Genomic DNA, 18,716 nt, shown 5'->3' on the forward strand with positions numbered 1-18,716 from the left:
CAGTTCAGTGGTGTCCTGTGGGCGGTGCGGGGCACTGCGTCTCCGGCAGGTTCCCTGAAGGACAAGGTGGCTGCAGAGCTGCAGAGTGAGGGCCTGAGTGTGCAAAAGGCTGTGGTCCATCCAGGCACAGGGCTCAGCCAGGGCACCCAGAGTGCTGCCCCACAGTTCTCACTGCCAGGCTGCAGGCAAGCCACACCAGCAGGCACAAGGCCGCCTCCTGCAAACAATCTGGCTCAGAACAAGCCAGGAAATCCAATCACCAGGGCCTTTAAACTGCTCCACCGTGGGCAGCAGGAAACCCTTCCCCAGTGTCCTAAGGGTGAGTGAGCCGCTGAGTCATACTTTCTCTTTGCTGATGGGTCACTTTGCCTCCAAATACTGCCGTGGCCCAAGGTAATAGACACAGGGGTAAGACTCAAATAGATAAGTGAAAATCAATATCCCCCAGCTGAGAGCAATAACAACGTGTTTTACAATGAATAGCAAATTTATTTACCTGCTTAATTAGTGGCCCATCAAGCCACTTCAGGACACACTGAAATGCTGTCGATTCCTTTAAAGGTTGGCGTGCTCTCTGTGGGTGGAGAGGGACCAGCATATTTTGCTCAAAAATCCCGTGCCAGTCCTTCATTCTGCCGGTCTAAGGACCGCTTGGGCCTCCAGGATTACCTGCACAGTTCGTGTTCAAACAAATAAATGGTAAGGGCCACAGTGCTCAGAGCAATTCTGGAAGCTTCCTACCTCCCACTGAATCCCAGAGAAACCACCATCCCCAAATCCCACTCTGCAATCCCACCATCCAAACCCCAGTGCAGCAGACTGGCCCCCATGCTCCACCCCTGGTAACTGTGCCCTCCTCTCATGAGCCCACCAGAGCACAACTACCCTGGCCTCGGTGACAGGTGGAGATGCCTTACAGTCGTGGGGGTCAAGCACTGCCCAAGGGCACCAGGCCCTGGAGACCAGGGCTGCCTTAGAAGGGACAGGAGGGCATCACCTCATCAGAGCCAGTAAGATGCAAATCTTGGAGCCTCTGCTGCTTCTGTTGAGAGGGAAACAGTGTCTTCTGCAGCCCTTGGAGCAGAGAGGCCATCAGCCTGCAAATGCAGGGGGCCACCTGGGAGCAGGCGACCTTGCGACACACACTTAAAAAAGCAGGCAGAACAAAGCAAGAGCAGAGGCTGCCGGGCCAGGATGTCAGCGATCAAGCCCTGGCTCAGGGGGATCCCAAGCCGGTCAAACCAGGACAGCTCAGCTACACGAACCGTCTCTCGCCAGGGCCAGTTTTGACCACTACGGGCTTCATGGTGACCTGGCTCACCGAGGATGCTATCTGCCTTACAGCCAGCCGGGGAACAACCTTCTCCAGCTTCGTTTCAGCTGCTACAGAACCCAAAGAGCTTGGCTCGGACCAGAGGCTGACCTCTGTACCGTACAAGGACAAGTACGGAGAAAAGGCAGCGGGCGTGGTCTCCAAAGATGGCAGTTCTCTACATGTGGTCCCCAAGCCCCTGACACAAACCACAGTTATTCAGACTTGGTTTTCCACTTTGCAGGCAGTCTCTCTAACATGAACAAAAGAGCCTGTCCTTCAAGGAAAACGTGTAATAAAAGTTGAGCTTTCAGGCAAAAATAAGAATTGGAAAAATCCATACCCTCCACCACAAGCCTGCCAGCTTCACACTTCTTAAAGACTTTCCTGGTGAATGGACAGTAAGGAAAGTGCTCCTTTGAAACTGTATGACTTAATGTGTCAACACCTAGAGGATCTGCCGAGCTGAGAACGAGGATCCCCCAAGTGAGCAATGCATAGCGGTGTGAAGGCCAGCATGGGTGAAAGGTCAGACCAAAGGGCCTGAACATAACAGAGCATGAAAAGTTCACTGACAGGGCTCAGACACACTGCAACACCCCTTTCAGAAACTACCACCTGTGTGGTTCTGGTGTAGATCGTGTAGGACACAATCCACGGTTACCCAAGAGATCTCTCCCCTACCTGGCTGCAGCTGGATTGCTCTCAAATATTTCAATCAAAGTAACATATCTCAACAGGTTGGACACCAGATGACAGAGGACCCAGCTGTCTCCTGTTAAGCCAGAGGCTGAAGGGATCTAGAATAAGAGGCAGAGGCACCCTTCCTGCTACTTAGTTCGCCTTTGGGGAACACAGGTCTCATAAGAAACGTACGTACTTATGTTAACACTAACCCCACGCATCCAGCTCCAGACTATCTGAACAGTAAGGCACGCACAGTGGTTTGGTCTGGTTTGGTATTTTGTTATTCCTGGGTTATCTTTGGCTGCTTAATACCCCTTTTTTTATGAAACAACCCTCCCCAATTCTGTGTGGGAAGGCTGCCCCCAATTTTGGGCAGAAGGCTTCAGTGATGGGCTCAAAGATGAACATGTGAACCCCATGATGCCAATCAACCTCTTCTCTGGGACTCCAGCCACACTCCCTCCAGACAGGCTGTCTCTCCCCCGAGCCAGGCGCTGCCCAGGCCACCTGGAGCCCCAGGGACCACCATGCACCCCAGGGGAGGCCAGTGGAGATGGGGATGGGAAAGCAGAACCCATACCTCCAGGTGGAGACAACCTGATGGAAAACAGCCCCTCCTCCAGGGAGCTGAGATAGAAGGGCCAAGAAAGGCCCTTGGTGGCTTCCTGTGATGGGCTGAATGATGGCCCCCAAAGATGTCCCCAGCCTGATCCCCAAAACTTATGAATGTGTGACCTCACCTGGCAGAAGGGACTTTGCAGGGACAACTAAGTTAAGGATCTTAAGATGGGGAGAGTATCCTGGGTTATCCAAGTGGGCCTGATGCAGTCACAAGGGTCCTTACAAAAGGCAGGCAGAAGGTGTCAGAGAAAAGGCCAGCGACCACAGAAGCGAGGAGAGACGTGAAAGTGGCGCGCAGGCGGTGAGCCAAGGATCTCCGGGACCTCCAGAAGCTGGGAGAGGCAGAAAGCAGATTCTCCCATGGGATCCCCAGAAGGAACCGGCCCCGCCTCGCCCTGTGTTTAGCCCGGTGAGTTTTGGGCTTCTGACCTCCAGAATGGAAAGAGAGTAGATTTGCGTTGTGTTAAGTCATCACTTTGTGCTCACTTGTTACAAAAGCCGCAGGGCATTCATACAGGTATCCACAACCAGTAGCAGAAGAGGCCTGACCAACACCCTGCAAGAGGGCCCCCTGCCCAGGAGGGCTTACTGGAGGCTCCCAGACTCCCAGGGGTCCAGCCCCTAGGACCACACGGCCCCTGGGCTTCCCATGGTCATGGCCCTTGCCACCTGTCCTGTCCTGGTCTGCTCACTGGCCAACTACCTGCAGAAGGGGGGGCCTACTTTTCTGTGTCCTTAGTACCTGGCTCACCATCAGAATGCAATATATTCACAAAATCAAATTGAAGTTTCAATAAAGTTGACTCTCAGGCTTTTTTTTTTTAGATAAATGTTTTCCTGTTGACTTTCTTTATACAATTTGGACATTTATTCACACAAGAGGACTGAGAGGGGCGTTTCTACAGAGCAGTCTCTCCTGCCTTGGGAGCACTGGCAGAGCACACGCCGTAGCGCCCCCGGGGGGAGCCTCCCTCCAGGAGGAACCTCTGCACCACACACTCCACCCCATGGTCCCTCAGTTCCGGGACGGCACCTCCCTGGCAGGCGGCTCACGACTCTGCTCCCTTGCTCCAAATTCCTGGCCTAGTAGCTCTTCCCCCTCCCTGGTGACTGTGGGGCCCAGGACCACACTTGGCCAGTAGATGCTGCCGAGGACCACTCACGCGCTCGCCCACCCTAGCACGGAAACAAGACCACAGGACGGCCCCACTGTACCGCAGGGCACATGCTGGGAAACAAGGCAGCCATTCCGAGAGGAGGGGCCACCCAACTATAACAGAGACTGGGCAGGTGGAGGTGGGCGGCCACAGTCTGAGCGGGTGATGGGAGACAGATGGGCCAGCTTAGATGCAGGCCCCTGGGGGTGAGGGCCAGGCAGCCACAGGGGCCGGGACAGAGTTCCACCCTTCGCCTCCCCCCGACCCCCGATCCTTGCTTAAATTCCTCCCACCTCTCTGGCCCTCCACACGCACACTACCCTGGTGATTCCCACTTGCCTCAGGAAGTCACACCCAATGCCACCTCCTCAGTTTGAGTGCCCCCATCCCCCCACAAGCTGCTCCCTACACAGGATCCTGTCACAGAAGAGTCACCACACTTCATCAAGCTATAGGGTTACTGTTGCTCTGCAGGACCAAGCTCTGTGACATCAGGACCAAGCCCTCAGTGAAACTGTTTTTCATGATTAAGTAAATGGCTAAATTATGTTGTAGATGAATGGTGAATGCTGTGGAAGGCAGGCAGAGGGCACCTGGGGCCAGATACAGAGGAAAACTGGGAGAGTTCTACACTTAGCCCAAGGAAAGGGCATAATGGGCTCCCAGGGGCAGCAAAACAGGCAGCAGCTTCTCCTGAGTCTGTGGGCCAGGCGCACAGAGCACCTTCACGCACGCTACACCCACAACCCCGTGAGGGACGTGTCGTCATCATCACACCTCTTAGCTGAGGACAGTGAGACACAGAGGTTACGTGGCCAGTCCAAAGCCACACGTGGCTGTGATGAACCTCAAAGGCACACAGTCAGAGGCAGGAGAGGCCCCAGAGGTAGGGTGTGAGCACTGGCCGGGGAGCCTTGCCTGCCCTGTGTCAGTTTCCCACCTGCAGAATGAGGGGACCATGAAGTTCTTTTGAGGTCATGGCTTCCACAATCCTGTTCCACAATACTTACCAAGCACCTGCTCTGTTCTAGTACATTCAATAGTGAAGCAGACCGTCAAGTGCCGTCTTCAAGAACCTAAGAATCCATGGGGAAGAAAGACAAGGGGTGTGTGAGTATGAATGAGCTTAGTCCTGTCTCCCTCTTCTGGAGCTGTGGGGGATGGGCCAGAGGAAGGCACCTGCAAGCGGGCTAGGAGTTGGGCTCAAGGCCCACAGTAGTTCCCTAAGGGAAAGGAAGGGCAGGAGGAGCCAGGAGCTGTCCAGGCACAGAGACGCTTCCTTCTAGGAAGTGAACAAAATTTGTAATGCCTGAGACCCAAAAGCTTTAGGAAGCTTTTTTGGGAGTAAGTAAAGGCCTAGTTAAACATGTGCCATGCCCTGGAGAAACCATCCTGAATACAACAGACAAGCTCCCTGCTTCATGGAACGTATCTAGAGAGAGACAAAAAAAACAGGATACAAGTAACCACACACAAAAGACATGGTTGTGACCTATGAAGGTGACTAGGAGGAGCAGAGGATGCAGGAGCTGCGGCAGAGACCCGGGTAATTAGCAGGGCTGACTACCCCCCAGTCATCTAAAGTACTCCTTTTCCAACTACACAAATGTGTGAGGCCAGACCTCCTTTCTACACTTCAACCAAAGCAACACCCACCACCACCCAAGGTGGGAGCGTGTCTGAAAACTCAGCCAGCTTCTATAAAGACAGACAGTGAAGACATGTGCAAAGGTAGGGCCTCTGTGTCAGAAGCTGAAGAGCACGCATTCCAGCCACAGGAAGGGCCCCAGGTGGCAAGCTCAGAGACAGTCAGGTCAGCGGGCTGGACAGCGAGGGGAAGGCAGGGGCGCCTCCAGGGCCGGCCAGAAGCAAGCAGGTAGGCCCTCCTGCAACACCCAGGTAGTCTCCAGATCTTCACTGGGCAGGGGCACTGGGACAGGCCAGCAGGAAACAAACACCCAGCCCAGACAGTCCCCCAACAGGGGACAGACGCCCGGCGCGGGCACACGCACACCCAGCCGAGGATAGGGATCTGGCCTAAAGGAGAGGAGGGACGCCGAGTCCGGGAAGGCCACCGCCAAGGCCTCAACAAAGTCCTGGCAGTCCGCACCGCGCTCTCCTCAAGCCAGGGTACTGCCGAGGGGTGCAGGATCAAGGGCTGAGGGCAGAGGGCAGAGGGCAGAGGTTGAGCCCCCAGGAGCCCCCAGTGGAATGGAGCAGCCCGGGCCGTACCAAGTGTCAAGACGGGAGGAGGGACCAGTCTGAGTGACCCGGACACAGCCCCGCTCCCCGCCCGCCGCGGCGCCCCGCCCCGCACTGCGTCCCCGCGGAGAGACTCCCAGAGCACCCCCACCTGGGCCCAGGGCCCCAGCCCTTTCAGAGACGCCCCACGCCCCGAGGCTGCCTCCACCCTCCCCCGCGGCGCCTGCCAACGTGGTTCCGCCCGTCTCGGGCAGCGTTACCTAGGTGACGGCCCGCCGCGGCCGCGCCCGGGGCATGAAAACCCACGCTTTCGAGGAAGTGCCCCCACGACCGGCCCAGATCCCCGGCGGCCGGCCGGCGCCCACCGGAGCCGCAGGATAGCGGGCCAAGGACCAGCCGAGGGGCGTCCCATCCGCTGCCAACCCGCGGAAGGAGCCTTGGAAGGCTACACGCCGCGCGCCAGCGTCGTCGGCAGGCCCGCGGACCAATCAGAGCTGAACTCGAGGAGCTGCGCTCCGGCGGCACCAGCCAATTGGCGTGGCGGTGGGCCTGTCCTGATTTGCATGGCCGACGATCCCTCAGCCAATGGGAATGTGACTGGCGTGAAGAGCAACCAATTAGAGGCTAGAGAGGCGTGGTCTGGGCGTCCCACGAGGTGAAGATGCTGCGAGCGGAACCTGGCGGAGCGAGAGGGTTTCAGGGGCGCTGAAGTCGCCGGGTCGGGGCGGGAAGGAAGATCCGGACCGGGCCACGAGATCCGGAGCTGGAGCCCCCAGGTTAGTACAGGGGAGACCTTCGCGGGCCGCGCCGTCTAAAGCTGTGCGCCGGGAGAGCGGCAGCGGGCACCCGCGAGGCTGCGCCGATTCTCCACCTCCTCTTCGCCAGCGCGTCCCCGCGCCCGCCTCCGTCCTTACCTCCTCTCCTGCCGTCTCACCTCCATCATCATCATCTCCCTTCCCCCATCCCGCCTCCCTTACCTGTCCCGTCTGCCTTCCCGCCCCACCTTCCTGCTCCCAGCCTCGGCCCCTGCCCCAAACTTGGTACCTCCCCTCGTCCGGGCGCGACCCTTCCCCTCTGCCCCCTTCTCTTCCCGCAGCGTCGCCTCCCCCTGCCCCTGTAATACCCCCTTCCCGTCCCCCTCCGGGCCTCTGCGCGGCCCCATCGGGGTGCTCCTGGCCCCGGCCCTCCCCGCCTCCCCTCTTTGTTGCTCCTGAAGGCTCATTTTGCCTGTGCCTCCTGGTCCCTGTCCCCACCCTCCCACACTGCTTCCAGCCCCCACATCGCTGCTGCCCACGGTCGCGTTCTCTCCACCTCGCCCAGCTCCCCAGGACCTTGGCACTACCTTCCAGCACCCGTTCCTCTGGCTGCCTACACCCCACCCCCACCCCACCACGTCCGGACGCCCCTACCCCATGTTCAGCTTCTCTTAGCTCCCCACATCCCTGCCTGCTGCTGCTCCTGCAGGGTGCAGAGACCCTGCAGCCAAGCCGCACGCCTTCCTGCTGCAGAGCAGCAGCTGGTGTACCTGCCCACCTTCCCACCCTCCCACCCAGGCGCACCCTGGCTCCGCTCCTCCGGGCATTTGTCCTGGGGGCCCTTGGGAAGCAACGCTTTGCCTCGAGCTTTCTGGGGGCTTCCAGGTGGAAAACCCTTTGACACCCTTTCCTGCCTTCCTCCCTGGCCACCGTCTCCCTCCCCACCCCACCCCCACTTTCCTGCTCGGCTTCACTTTGTGATTCAGCATTTTTGGGGTTGGTAACTTTCTTTGCTTCCTGGCATGTCAGGGACCCGGGTACGGGGCTGAAGGCACGGGGGGGGGTCTTGACCCTGCAGTTAGCAGGGACACCTTAGGGAAAAGACCTGAGCTGTGTGGTGGGGAAAGGAATGGGAAGCGGGGACCCGCCAGTGGGGGCTGCCTATCCCTTTCATTTTTCCACCCCGTGCTGAACCGTGTCCACGGGGAGATGACATAAGTAATAGCTCTTGGGGAAATGGGCTGTTAGCATTTATGGAAATTAATACATGGAGGAACAAGAACACTAAGTTCAGGCCACAGCTGTCCCACTGTCTGTCATGTCAGGATATCTTCTCTCTGCAACTTCTCCTCCCCCTCAGACATGCCAGCCCCCTTCCAATGCCGAGGGCAGGCTCCCGCTCTGCTAACCTAGCCGCATTCAGGCCCAGGGTTTGGGGATCTGCAGGTGGAGAGTCCCATCTGCCCTCCGGATTGTTGCTTGGCAGACACATCCACCTGCAGAGCCCAGGCTCATGAGCAGCTCCTGGGCTTCTGCCCCTGTGCTCTTGCAGTGGGGGCCTAGAGGACATTGGCTCCCCAGGTTGTGTCCCTCAGAAACACCCTGAGTCCACACCTGGCCCCAATGGCACTGACTGTGTCCAGGCTGCAGTGCGTTCCTGCCTCAAAAGCATCCTGGGGGAGGCTTCCCACAAAACCGAGGTGGAGCTCTTTGTGTTTCTCTCTGCTCTGCATTGCTGGGCGCTGCTCGGTTCCGGGGACTGAGCCAGGCCATGGTGGCGGTGGAGGTGGTGGAGGTGGAGAGGGGTCGGTTATGACAAACGTGAAACTGGTCTCATGCTCAAAACCCTTTCATGTCTGGATGTGGGGCTCGAGTAGGAAGAAGTGGGCACAGAGTGACTGCACGCCAGAGGTGTGGCAAGACAAAATACTGCCTCCTGCCTGGCAAGGGTCATGGCCTTCGGTGCTGGGGGCCTGTTGGCAGGGTGAGCTCCGTGGGCAGCTTGGGGGGTGCGTCACACTGTGGGGCTGGCTTTCTTTCCTCTTTGAGTGATCTAAACCCAAATGATTCAGGAGAAGTGAGTGGCACCAGTTTGGATGTCACAGTTTCTTGGAGGGGCTGGGAGGGAGGGGCACCTCGACTTTCCCCTCAGTTGGTGCTGGGCCCCTGGCAGCTGGGCAACATGGCGTCAGGGGACGGGAGGCTTCCTCTGCTGTTAGAACCTTGGGGGATGTGTTACATTCCCAGGGACTCTGGCTGGAAGCAGCATGTGTTTAATCCTGGACCAAATTCCCAGTGACCTTCATGTCACCAAAGGTCCCAGAGCCAGAGTGGTTTCCTGGAGTCCCCGAGTACCAGGGCAGAACGGTGGCAGCTACAGGCAGCGTTCAGGGAGGACCAGCTCTGAAGGTGTCTGCGGCCAGAGAGCCCCACACCTCCCTCCATCCCCTCGCCCAGCACCTCCTAGAGGCGAAGCTGCAAGGGTCTTGGCCATCTTCCCCTTGGAGGCAGAGACTTTTCCAAGGTCACTGAGAGGCAGGGCCCAGCATCTTAGACTTGGCTTCCCACCAGTGGGCGCCCAGGTTGCCCCTGTGGCTCTCCCAGCTGGAGGAAGCCAGCACCCTGTGGATGCGCCTGCAGCCTTCCCTGTGCGCCCTTTGGGAGGGCCACTCGGGAGGTGTTGCTGACAGGGCTGGAGGAAGCCAGCACTCTGGCGTGCATCGGAGTCACTGGGGGGCTGTTGGGAGCCACCAGCCACAGAGAGGTCTGGCAGCGCCGTCCTGTTCCTCCTGGCAGGCCCCCAGAGCAAGGACACCATGGTTCCAGAGCTGTCATCAGAGATAGCAGGGGACCGAGCTGCTGGGCCAGATGAAAGGGGGACGGGACTCTGTGCACACTGGTGCTGCCTTTCATCCTTGCTTCGTGGTGCATCCTTGTAAATTACTCTGCGAGGTAGGCCGGTTTGCCTGGAAAGGGAAACTAAGGCACAGAGTGGTGGAGAGACTAGCCCAGCCTCCTAGCTCATGAGGAAGCCTTGATTCTGTTCCTGCTGCCCCAGGGCTGCAAGGCAGGTGCCCCCTCCCCATCCCACTGAGCTCCCGCCTGTGCTGGAAATCCTTACTCCCCCTTCGACGTGGCACCTCAGGCTCGTAGGAGGGTCAGAGTCCAGTGCCAGCTCCCAGGGGGCACGGGAAGCTTAGCACACTCAGCTCCCCACTCACTTTCTTCAGGGCAGCTGTGAGATGTGCTGTCTTGGCTCCGCCAGCTCAGGGGAGGGAAAGGGGGCAGGGCCTCCTAGGAGAGAGAGCGCACTGGGCAGGGAGGGGGATGACACCCGCCTGGCCATCCCATCACTGTGGGGGTGGCTGGAGGCTTCCCATTCTCATTCAGCCTGCCCCCGGCAAGCATGCGAGTGTCCCTGCCAAGTGGGCCTGAGCAGCTGCTGTATCCTCTTACCTTTTACGGCGGGGCGTGGACACTCAGCCACGGGCCTACCTTCCTCTCCCTGTGTATGGTGGGATGAGCTCTGGGTATAGCACTGCCCAGCCTGAGGGTGCCCTGCACCACACAGCCCTCTTTCTTATCTCACAGTGCCACAGAAAGGGTCTCAGGAGGTCACGCCCTGCTCAGCCGAATGGCCACTTGGTTAACCCCAGAGAGCTGGGAGGTGCCTGTCAGCCTGTGTGTGTCCCTTGTCACAGAGCCAAGCCCCCAACACCTGTCTTAACCCACATCCCTGGCACCTGCATTCCTTGAACTTGCTTCTTGCAGGCAGCCCATCTTGTGTCTCATTCTGGCACACAGGCACCTGGAGAACTGACTGTCTCATTGCCATGCAGCGTGCAGATAAAATAGGACCGGGATAAGGGAAGAAACAGAGGTAGGGCACCATCTCCCTCAGCGTTGCACCTGTGCTGCAGGCTCGGGGTGTTTTCCTCACTGAGATCCTGAGCCTGGCTGCTGAGCCGCTGAGATGGCTGTCCAACACAAGGCTGAGAGCCAGGCGTACATTTCTCCTCAAATCCCTGCACAGATCCAGAGACAAAGCAGCAAACCAGCCATCACTGGGCCAGTTTTCCCAGGAAGTAAGCAACTTCATGAGTCGCGGGAATACCAGGTCTCGTCCACAGGGCCTCTCTCACCAGGCTCGAGCCGCAGACGCTGGTGGAGAGTTAGCTCCCTGGGTCTGGCTCTCACCCTCTCAGCCACTTGGCTTCCTTCTTGCATCTCCCTTTTTCTGGATTGGCGCCGTGAAGCAACAGGACCGTCCCTGGCCCATAGCAGCTACCCCTCTGCTTCCCGTCATAGATGGAGCCCCAGCCAGCACCATACCTCGAGTCCAGGTAGCTCCCGGGCAGTGCAGGTGACGCCTGGAGAAGCTCGAGCAGAGTGAGTCAGGTCCCTTTCTGAGTCATTTCGTTCCGTGCAGGGCTCCTCAGAAGGGGCTTCCTAGGGAGCAGCCTGGGAGAGCCCAGCCAGGTGCTTGCTTTCATGGAGGGCAGCGAGGGAGCACCTGCTGCCATCACTCTGTAGAGGAGAGCCTCCCTGCGAGTGGAGGGATACACCTTGCCCTGCCCCCTCTTACCTAGGCCTGCTGGAGGGCCAGTGAGCCTGCTGGGCACCCATCCAGCAGCCAGCCAGCACTGAGGGGCTCCAGAGCCGCATTCAGAGCATGCCCACCTAGCTACTGCCATGTGTTTTCATGCTCCATGGTCTTTTAGGGGGAACTGCCCCCCGACGTGCACGGGCTGTCAAAGGCTGCCCAGGAGCCTTGCCATCCTGAGAGCTCCATGGTAGAGGGACCTCTCTGGAAACAGTGCCCTTCCCACCCCTTCTACACAGAGGAGAGTCAGAAATATCTAGACGGCATAGACAAAGAGATTCTGATGAATCCATGCATTAAAAAATAAGTTAGGACTTAAACATTGTTCTAAACCTATAAATACCAATGACAGATAAATGCCTTTACAGCAGACATTTGAAGGACCAATGATGAGCAAGACCCACTCAAATTTACCTCCAGCGGCTAAGAGCAAGAAAAGGGGTGCAGTAACCATGCACCAGGAATGGCCAGAGAAGCCCCTGCCCTTGGAGGAGAGATGGTGGGGGGGGGGGTGACATTTGACCCCAACCTTGAAAGAAGGCAGGGTTGTGATAGCAGAGCTGGGAAGGACTGTCTGGGAGAGGGCCCCACACGGGTCCCCCTCGGAGGAAGGGAGGGTGCACTGGACCTGTGGCCAAAACCAGGGGGAACACAGGTGGGACATGAGTATGGGAGTCATTGAAGGTGGGCAGCAACTGGGGTCTGAGAGCCCAGCCGCCTGACCCCTGGGGGCTTTGGAGAAGAGCAGTGATGTGTCTGTGCCAGGATGGAGGGAGCGGATGTGTCCGTAGCGCAGGGCAAGCCCCGGCAGGCCGTGGCAGGGGACACGGCATGCATATCCTGAGAGCAGGACCGTTGTCTGTTTTGTTTGCAGTTTTAGCCCCGGTGTCTCACACCCCATAAGTATGCCTCACATGAGCAAAAAGGAGGGCATCAAGGCAAAGCCACCTGCAGGTGCTGAGAGGGTCAGCCTGGGGTCCAAGGGAGAGGTGACTGCCAGCTACCCACGGGTCACAGCCCTGACAGCACACAGGGTCACCCTGGAGCCATGAGTGGAGGGGCAGAACACGGAGCCAGGGAGCAGCCGTGAGAGCAGGATTTGAGAGGGAAGATGAAGGTCAAGGCAGCCAGGAGGAAACCCCGGATTATCCTGGAGCTGGGAGGGGAGGGAAGTGGAGGATGGAGGCAGGTGTCCCCCGCAGCCTGGGGAGGCATCTCTGCTGTGGGGAGAGACGCTGGACTCCAGGGAGCGATGAGGCAGGCGCGTGTGCCGCGCCTTTGCCCTGCCTGTGCCGGCTCACTCACTCCTTACTGTCCGCGGGCAGGCAGCTGCCCCGGCCCCATCTCACTGTCCCAAGGCCATGGAGTGGGTCTGTGGAGCCAGGCCGCTCGGTGCCGGGCCCCTCTCCTACCCTTCACACTCTGCTGCAAAAGTGACTGGAGAAATCTGACCGTGAAAACAGAAGAGGGGCTGCGAGGACTGCCGTGCTCAAGGGGTTGGCAAGTTGGAGGGAAGCAATGTCACTTTTCTGGTTAACTGGGTCCATTGGCAACATTCCACTAGCATCGGTCCTTTTGCAGGTAATTTCCTCATGCATGATTGTTTCCTGCCCTAATGAGAGCATTTCTGGGGACACTGAGCCACGGGGTTGGGGCTCGTCCTCCCAGCTTCACCGACAGCTCTGCCTATAGCATGAATGCAGAGAGGTAAGCCCAGGGGCTCGGGGGCATCCAGCCATCCCGAGCAGTCCCAAGCCATGGGTGCGACACCAGGACCAAGGGGTCTGGGGCCAAAACCGCCCGCACGGGTCCTGGGGCAGCTCCAGAGCACCTCGTCCATAGTCCAGCGGTCCGAGGCCCCACTTTGAGGAACACTTTCCATCTCGTCCAGTTTACCTGTGACCACTGGATGCCCTGGGGAGAAGGGTTTCTTTGAGAGCGTGTGGAGCCCGCCTTCTGCTGGAACAACCTGCTGTGCTTTTGCCAGCTTTGAATCTCAGTCTGAGCTTTTATCATGACGTGCGGGCGAGATGCTATTGTGAGTGTCCCATCCTCGTGCAGTGAGGCTGGGGCGGGATGCGGACCCCCTGGCCAGGCACTAGCCAGGTGTGGTGTGGAGGAAGCAGGAGCCGTCCTGTCACTCAGGACGTATCCTGGGGTCTCCCCTCCCCTGCCTCTGCTCAGCGGCTTCCTCACCCCCCCGGCCCCCGCCCAGCGGGAGTTGCCTCTCCGTCTAGTGTGAAGGTATTTGTAGTCACCCAGGCCAGGAGGTGTTTAGATGTGAAGGAGAGGGAGCCCAGAGCCATCTCTGTCCCTTTATTCCTACAAAGGACACATGATGCCCGGGACAGGAATTGGAAATGCCAACCAAAAAAAAATCACCCTTTCCCACAGGGCCAAAGACATTCTGTGACTTCCCAGGAGCAGGGGACACCTTGCTGTTTACACCAGCCCGTTGAAAACAGGAGCCAGGGCCGCCCAGGAAATTACCTGCGAGAGGACAGCCGCTAGCCCTCTGGAGGCACTGGGGGTGCTGCCTCGCTGCCCTTTCTCTTCCTCCTGAAACGCGGGTCCGGGAGATGCCTCGAAGGTACACGAGGCAGGCTGCTGTGGGACATGGACCCACCGTCCTAAAGAGGCGTGTCCAGATGAGACTCTTTGGCCGCCCCGGGCCTGGTGCTACATTTTGAGGGGCTGTGGTGGCGCATGGGCAACGCGTGCTCCCGACCCTGGCTCTGCAGGGGCTTCATTCACGAATCCTGTCACTGATGCAAACAGCAGGATGTAGGCGAGGCTGCCGCCCTCCACTCACAGTCGGTGGGGAAGAGGACTCGGGGCCCAGCACACCAGGGTGCCACTCAGGCACAGCAGCGTCGGCAGGCCCAGCAGGCACAACCAGCCAGTGCCCGTCCTATGTGGTCAGGAAAGGAGGAGGCAAGGGTGGAGCCCATGCCTGACCCCGTGGGGCCATGTTTGGATGTCAGGGGGCGTGGGACGGGGCAGCCTTCTGGGCTGGGAGAGCCAAGCAGGAAAGCCGCAGAAGTACTCAAGGGACACCACGTGGGCAGGAAAGGCTCTCGGGGAGCTTCTCGTCCTTCTCCTCCCCTGTGGGGCTGAACTGAGCCATCCGTCCAGGGTTGGGGGAGGCAGGGAGCCGGCCAGCCCTGCCCTGTGGGTCCTCGGGGGCCCCGTGCGGCTCCAGATGGTCGCCACTGCCCTCCCAGATACACACGCACAGCCTGTGTGTCCAGCTGGAGAGCCCTCGCTTCCTGCCTCACTGGAAGGTTCTGGCAAAGCCCATCAGGGTACAGCTGGGAGCGATGCGGGGGAGAGGGTTTCTCCCCACCCTCCCATAGCCTGGTAGCCATGGTAACTGGGGATCTGCTGGAGGCGCCCACCACCTGCTGGGCCGAGTGGGTGCCGAGGTCCTGGCTGGGCCCCAGGGAGGGGGAGTCCCTGGGTGGCAGCCTGTGTGAGCAGCAGGTGCAGCCTGGGCTCTCACCCAACACTCTGCAAACAGGCGTCACGGGCCAGGGGACCCTCCCCCCAGCCACTCAGAGGGGTGAGAGGGCACCTGTCCCAGCGCTCAGGCAGGCCCCCTGGTCTCCAAAGCAGTCCAGAGCGAGCAAGCACTTTAACCCACTAGGGCTGTATTTCACTGGGTGTGGTGGACCTGAGCTCCTCCAGCCATCAGGCTTCGGAATGCCCCTTCAGGCGCCCCACTCTCTGACACCATGTGGTCCAGCCTCCTTGTCTTAGAGAGAGGGAAACAGGCTCGGGCAGGAATCACACCTGCTCGCAGAGCTGGGGTCGCAGTGCGGCCCCTGCGCCGGCATCCCACAGGACTCTCCGCGCTCTGTGGGGGTCATTGCTGCCAGCACGTGGTCCCTCCCAGACCGTGTGTCCCTCGAGGATGGGGTGTCTTCCCTGTCACCTCTGTGCCCCCGGCTCTGCCCTCAGGAGCAACAGACTCCTGGAAGGCAGAGCAGGGCAGGAAACGGCAAGCGCAGGGCCCAGCCACGCAGTTGGAGCTGCCTTCTGCAGACCTGGGGCGGGTGTGGACCCTCTGCCACAGACTGGGTGGCTGCCACCTGACTCAGGACCCTCAGAGAAGGAAATCCCCGAGCAGAAACCAGACCTGTGGCAAGTCCTCCCTAGGGCCCTGCTCCACACGTGGGACCTGCTCCGGGAGGTGCTCCACATCCCCCAGCCCCTTCCTGTGCCAGACGGCCTGTGCCTGGTCCTCCAGGGAGATGCTCGTTGTCCTGGATGAATGTTGCCCGGGCAGGGGGCAGGGCCCCTTGGGCCAGCTGGCTTCAGACACTCCAGAGTGCCTGCAGTCCTAGCACCTCACCTCCCAGCTCCCTGCCAGCACTGGTGCCCAGGCTCCAGGGTGCAGGGGTAAATGCCACAGTCCTGAGGAGTCCGCAAGTGCTTTGTGGAGTTTGACTCGGAAGAAAGTTACCCTGCCAGGCCCTGGCACTGCCCTCGGCCAGGACTGCCCTCTCGCCTCCCCTTCTGGCCACTCCTCCACGCAGAACCTGCAGAGGCCCCACTTGAAGGTGCTGCCTGCAGTGCACCCACACGAGTTCCGAGGCCTTAGGCTGAAGCCGTGGGACCAAGCCTGGGCTCCCTAGGTGCAGGTCAAAGCCGTCCCCACTGCCAACTCCGAGTTCATCTCCCCCTCACTGGCCACCCCACCAACAGACCCTCCCCAAAGCATCCTACCCCTGGGCATGATCCAGCCACACCCTAACCAGGCAGCTCCCAGGGAGGGCAGAGCAGCCACGGTCTCGGCGACGGTGGTGGGGGTCATGCCGACAGTGATGATGGGGATGACGGTGATCGCCGTCACCATCGCTCTCTGCATCGGCAGCTGCCGTTTGTCACAGATCTGCAGTTGATCGGCCCCCTGCGTAGACCTCGCGTGCCTCTACCCCGGGGCCTCCAGCCAGCCCGAAGGCAGGTTGCCAGCTGATCCGCGCTTCCTGGTGAGAAGGGGCATCACACCTGTGCTCGGGCCACCAGCTTCCAGAGGACAGAGCCGAAATGTGACCACAGAGGACTCCCAGCCCCACGTCCCAGACCGTCTATTTAACAGAGCAGATACTGGTGCTTGGCCTTGCTTCTGGGCCAGGGTCACCCCAAAGCCTGGTGAGGGGGAACACTAGGGAAGCACAGCCCAGTCCCCACCAGCTGCCCTGGCCCCAGCTCCCTTCTACAAGTGGTGCCCACAGGACCTCGGGTGGGACTCCCGTGCCACCCCTGGCAGCTCTCTCCCTGCCTCGTGCACACAGGTCTCCCACCAGAAAGGTCACTGAGGCTGAGGCAGAGGCAGGAATAATGTGGTCGGGAGAAGGAACCCCCATGTGCTGGCAGCTTCTGCCTGCAGCTGCTCTCTGCTCCCCGCACAGCATCAGGCGAGCAGTCTCCCAAACAGGGCGATGGTCAGTCTGAGTGACAGCGTTATGTCCTCTGGTTTTTCCATAATTCACCTCAGTGGCATTTCCTTCAGGATTCAGCATCTTTTCGCCCTTCCCAGTAAAGTTGCAGTGAACGTTTGTGTGCGTACAGAATTTCTTTCCTTACTTGAACCGTTAGAATACATTTATACAAGTAGGATTTCTGGATCCCAGGCTGTAGACCTGTATTACCCAGTTTCTTCCCAAAATATTGTGCCGCACATCCAGAAGCAAACCTCAATGGAGTAGCTTCGTCACAACCTTTGCAGCAAGGAGTGTTTTCATTAAAAGCATATTTTTTCTGTTAATGGTGATTGCAAAGGCGCAGTGCCTGCCGGCTTTCTGTTGCATATCTTTTAATTCAGCAAAACCTTTAATGGATGTGGTGGAGTAAAGCTGGCTTTCAAATTGCTGGTGTAGTGCTGCGTGGGCAAGATATTAATCTTTCATGCCCCTGTCATGTGGTGCTAGGGCCGTAATCCTCTTTGAAACCATTTGTTATTTATTCTTATAGTCCCCTGGAGAGCGGGGAGAGGAGCCCTGGGAGCCTCATGGTTGCTGATGCATAGCAGGGCCACTGAAATTTCCCTGCAAACTCCCTCTCCCACAAGGTGTAGAACGGAACCAGGGCTGGGGTGCGGCAAAGGGTCGCTTCTCCCGAGGGAAGGCTGTTGCCCTGCTTCCCATGTGGCATTGCTAAGGTGAGACGGTTTTAAAGGTTAGGGGGGCATGTTAGTTTCCTAGGACTGCCAGAACAAATCACCACAAAATAGCCATGTTTATTCTCTCACAGTGCTGGAGGCCGGAAGTCTGAGGTCAAGGTGTCGACAGGGTTGGTCCCCTTCAGAGGTTCGAAGGGAGAGTCTGCTCCAGGCCTCTCTGGCAGCCTGGGCAATCCTTGGCTTGTAGACACCTCACCCTGATGTCTGCCTCCATCTGCACCTCCTCTCCTCTGTGTCTGTGTCCCCTCCTTGTGAGGATACCTGCTGCTGGACATAGGGCCCACCTCATCACGGGCTTGCTGTAATTTCATCCACAAAGATGGTTTTGCCACATGAGGGACCAGGGATTGGGACTTTGACCTAGCTTTTGTGGGGGGGCCCAATTCAACCCACTCCCGTGGGTCTCCGCCGCTGATTCCTGCCCCAGCCCCAGCCCCAGGGCCCCCTCCACAGCCTCGTGTGTTCCTTGCTCTCCAGTCTCCCGTTTCTCTTCTCCTCGGGGGGGCACATCAGATGTTACTGGCTAAGGAGTAAGGGTGCTAACCCAGGGTCCTGCTGGGTTGTGCTGGGTGGTCTCGTGTAGAAAGGGGCAGCAGTTACACCCCGACTTGGGGCTTTGTGTTCACCCGTGATAAGGAACGGGATTGAGTGTGCCGTCTCCTCCAGCCACACCTGCTGCTGGAGTGCTTGGAAGGCAGAGCCCCGCTCCTGGCTCAGCACTGGGCTCAGCAGCCTGGGGGCCCTCCTCTTACTGGAGTTCACCTGAGGGTGCCCAGGTGAGCAGGTGAGACAGGGTGGTGCCTCCCCTTGGGGGAGACAGGAAGTGCTCAGGTAAACCCCCTTTTTAGGAAGCGAGCCTAGGCCTCCCCTAAGAGGGGGGGGTTCATGCTGCAGTCTCTAGGGGACTGCAGATCTGTCAGATCCGCTGCCTGGCAAGCGTCCTTCTTGGGCTTGTAGTTCCCTTTGCAGCTGGAACCATGGGCTGTACCCAGCGTCTTGCAAGGGTCATTACTGGGACCGAACTGAAGTGCAAGGCTAAGAGCTGCCACCCAGGAATCTGGCACCAACCCTGTGGGAGACCCGATGGAGACCCGCAGTGGACAGCTAGCCTTATTCCATGCCAGGCACTGTGCTAAACACACAGGAGAGTCCTGGCTGGACACGATAGCCAGAGTGGCCCTGTGCAGGGCTGGCC

At 59.0% G+C, this 18,716-nt stretch overlaps 2 protein-coding genes across 6 annotated transcripts in view; one reads left to right on the forward strand and one right to left on the reverse strand.

The window, feature by feature from the left end:
* The window catches only part of NPHP4 (nephrocystin 4), a 129,170-nt gene extending 122,736 nt beyond the window's left edge, over positions 1-6,434 (reverse strand). For all 3 annotated transcript variants that reach the window (XM_036925417.2, XM_057499651.1, XM_057499652.1), the window contains exons 1-3: positions 6,240-6,434; positions 4,788-4,853; positions 497-669 (exon numbers count right to left, since the gene is read on the reverse strand). In XM_036925417.2, the coding sequence (XP_036781312.2) occupies positions 497-631 (135 nt within the window). In that variant the 5' untranslated portion in view covers positions 632-669; positions 4,788-4,853; positions 6,240-6,434. The remainder of the gene's footprint in view (positions 1-496; positions 670-4,787; positions 4,854-6,239) is intronic.
* A 178-nt stretch (positions 6,435-6,612) lies between these two features.
* Positions 6,613-18,716, forward strand: part of KCNAB2 (potassium voltage-gated channel subfamily A regulatory beta subunit 2) — an 89,251-nt gene continuing 77,147 nt past the window's right edge. For 2 of the 3 annotated variants that reach the window (XM_036925435.2, XM_036925438.2), the window contains exon 1: positions 6,613-6,755. The gene's annotated coding sequence lies outside the window, so the exon portion shown is untranslated. The remainder of the gene's footprint in view (positions 6,756-18,716) is intronic. The other variant, XM_036925439.2, reaches the window with a different exon arrangement.

Source organism: Manis pentadactyla, chromosome 4 (assembly GCF_030020395.1).
Source record: "Manis pentadactyla isolate mManPen7 chromosome 4, mManPen7.hap1, whole genome shotgun sequence".
Lineage (NCBI taxonomy): Eukaryota > Metazoa > Chordata > Mammalia > Pholidota > Manidae > Manis > Manis pentadactyla.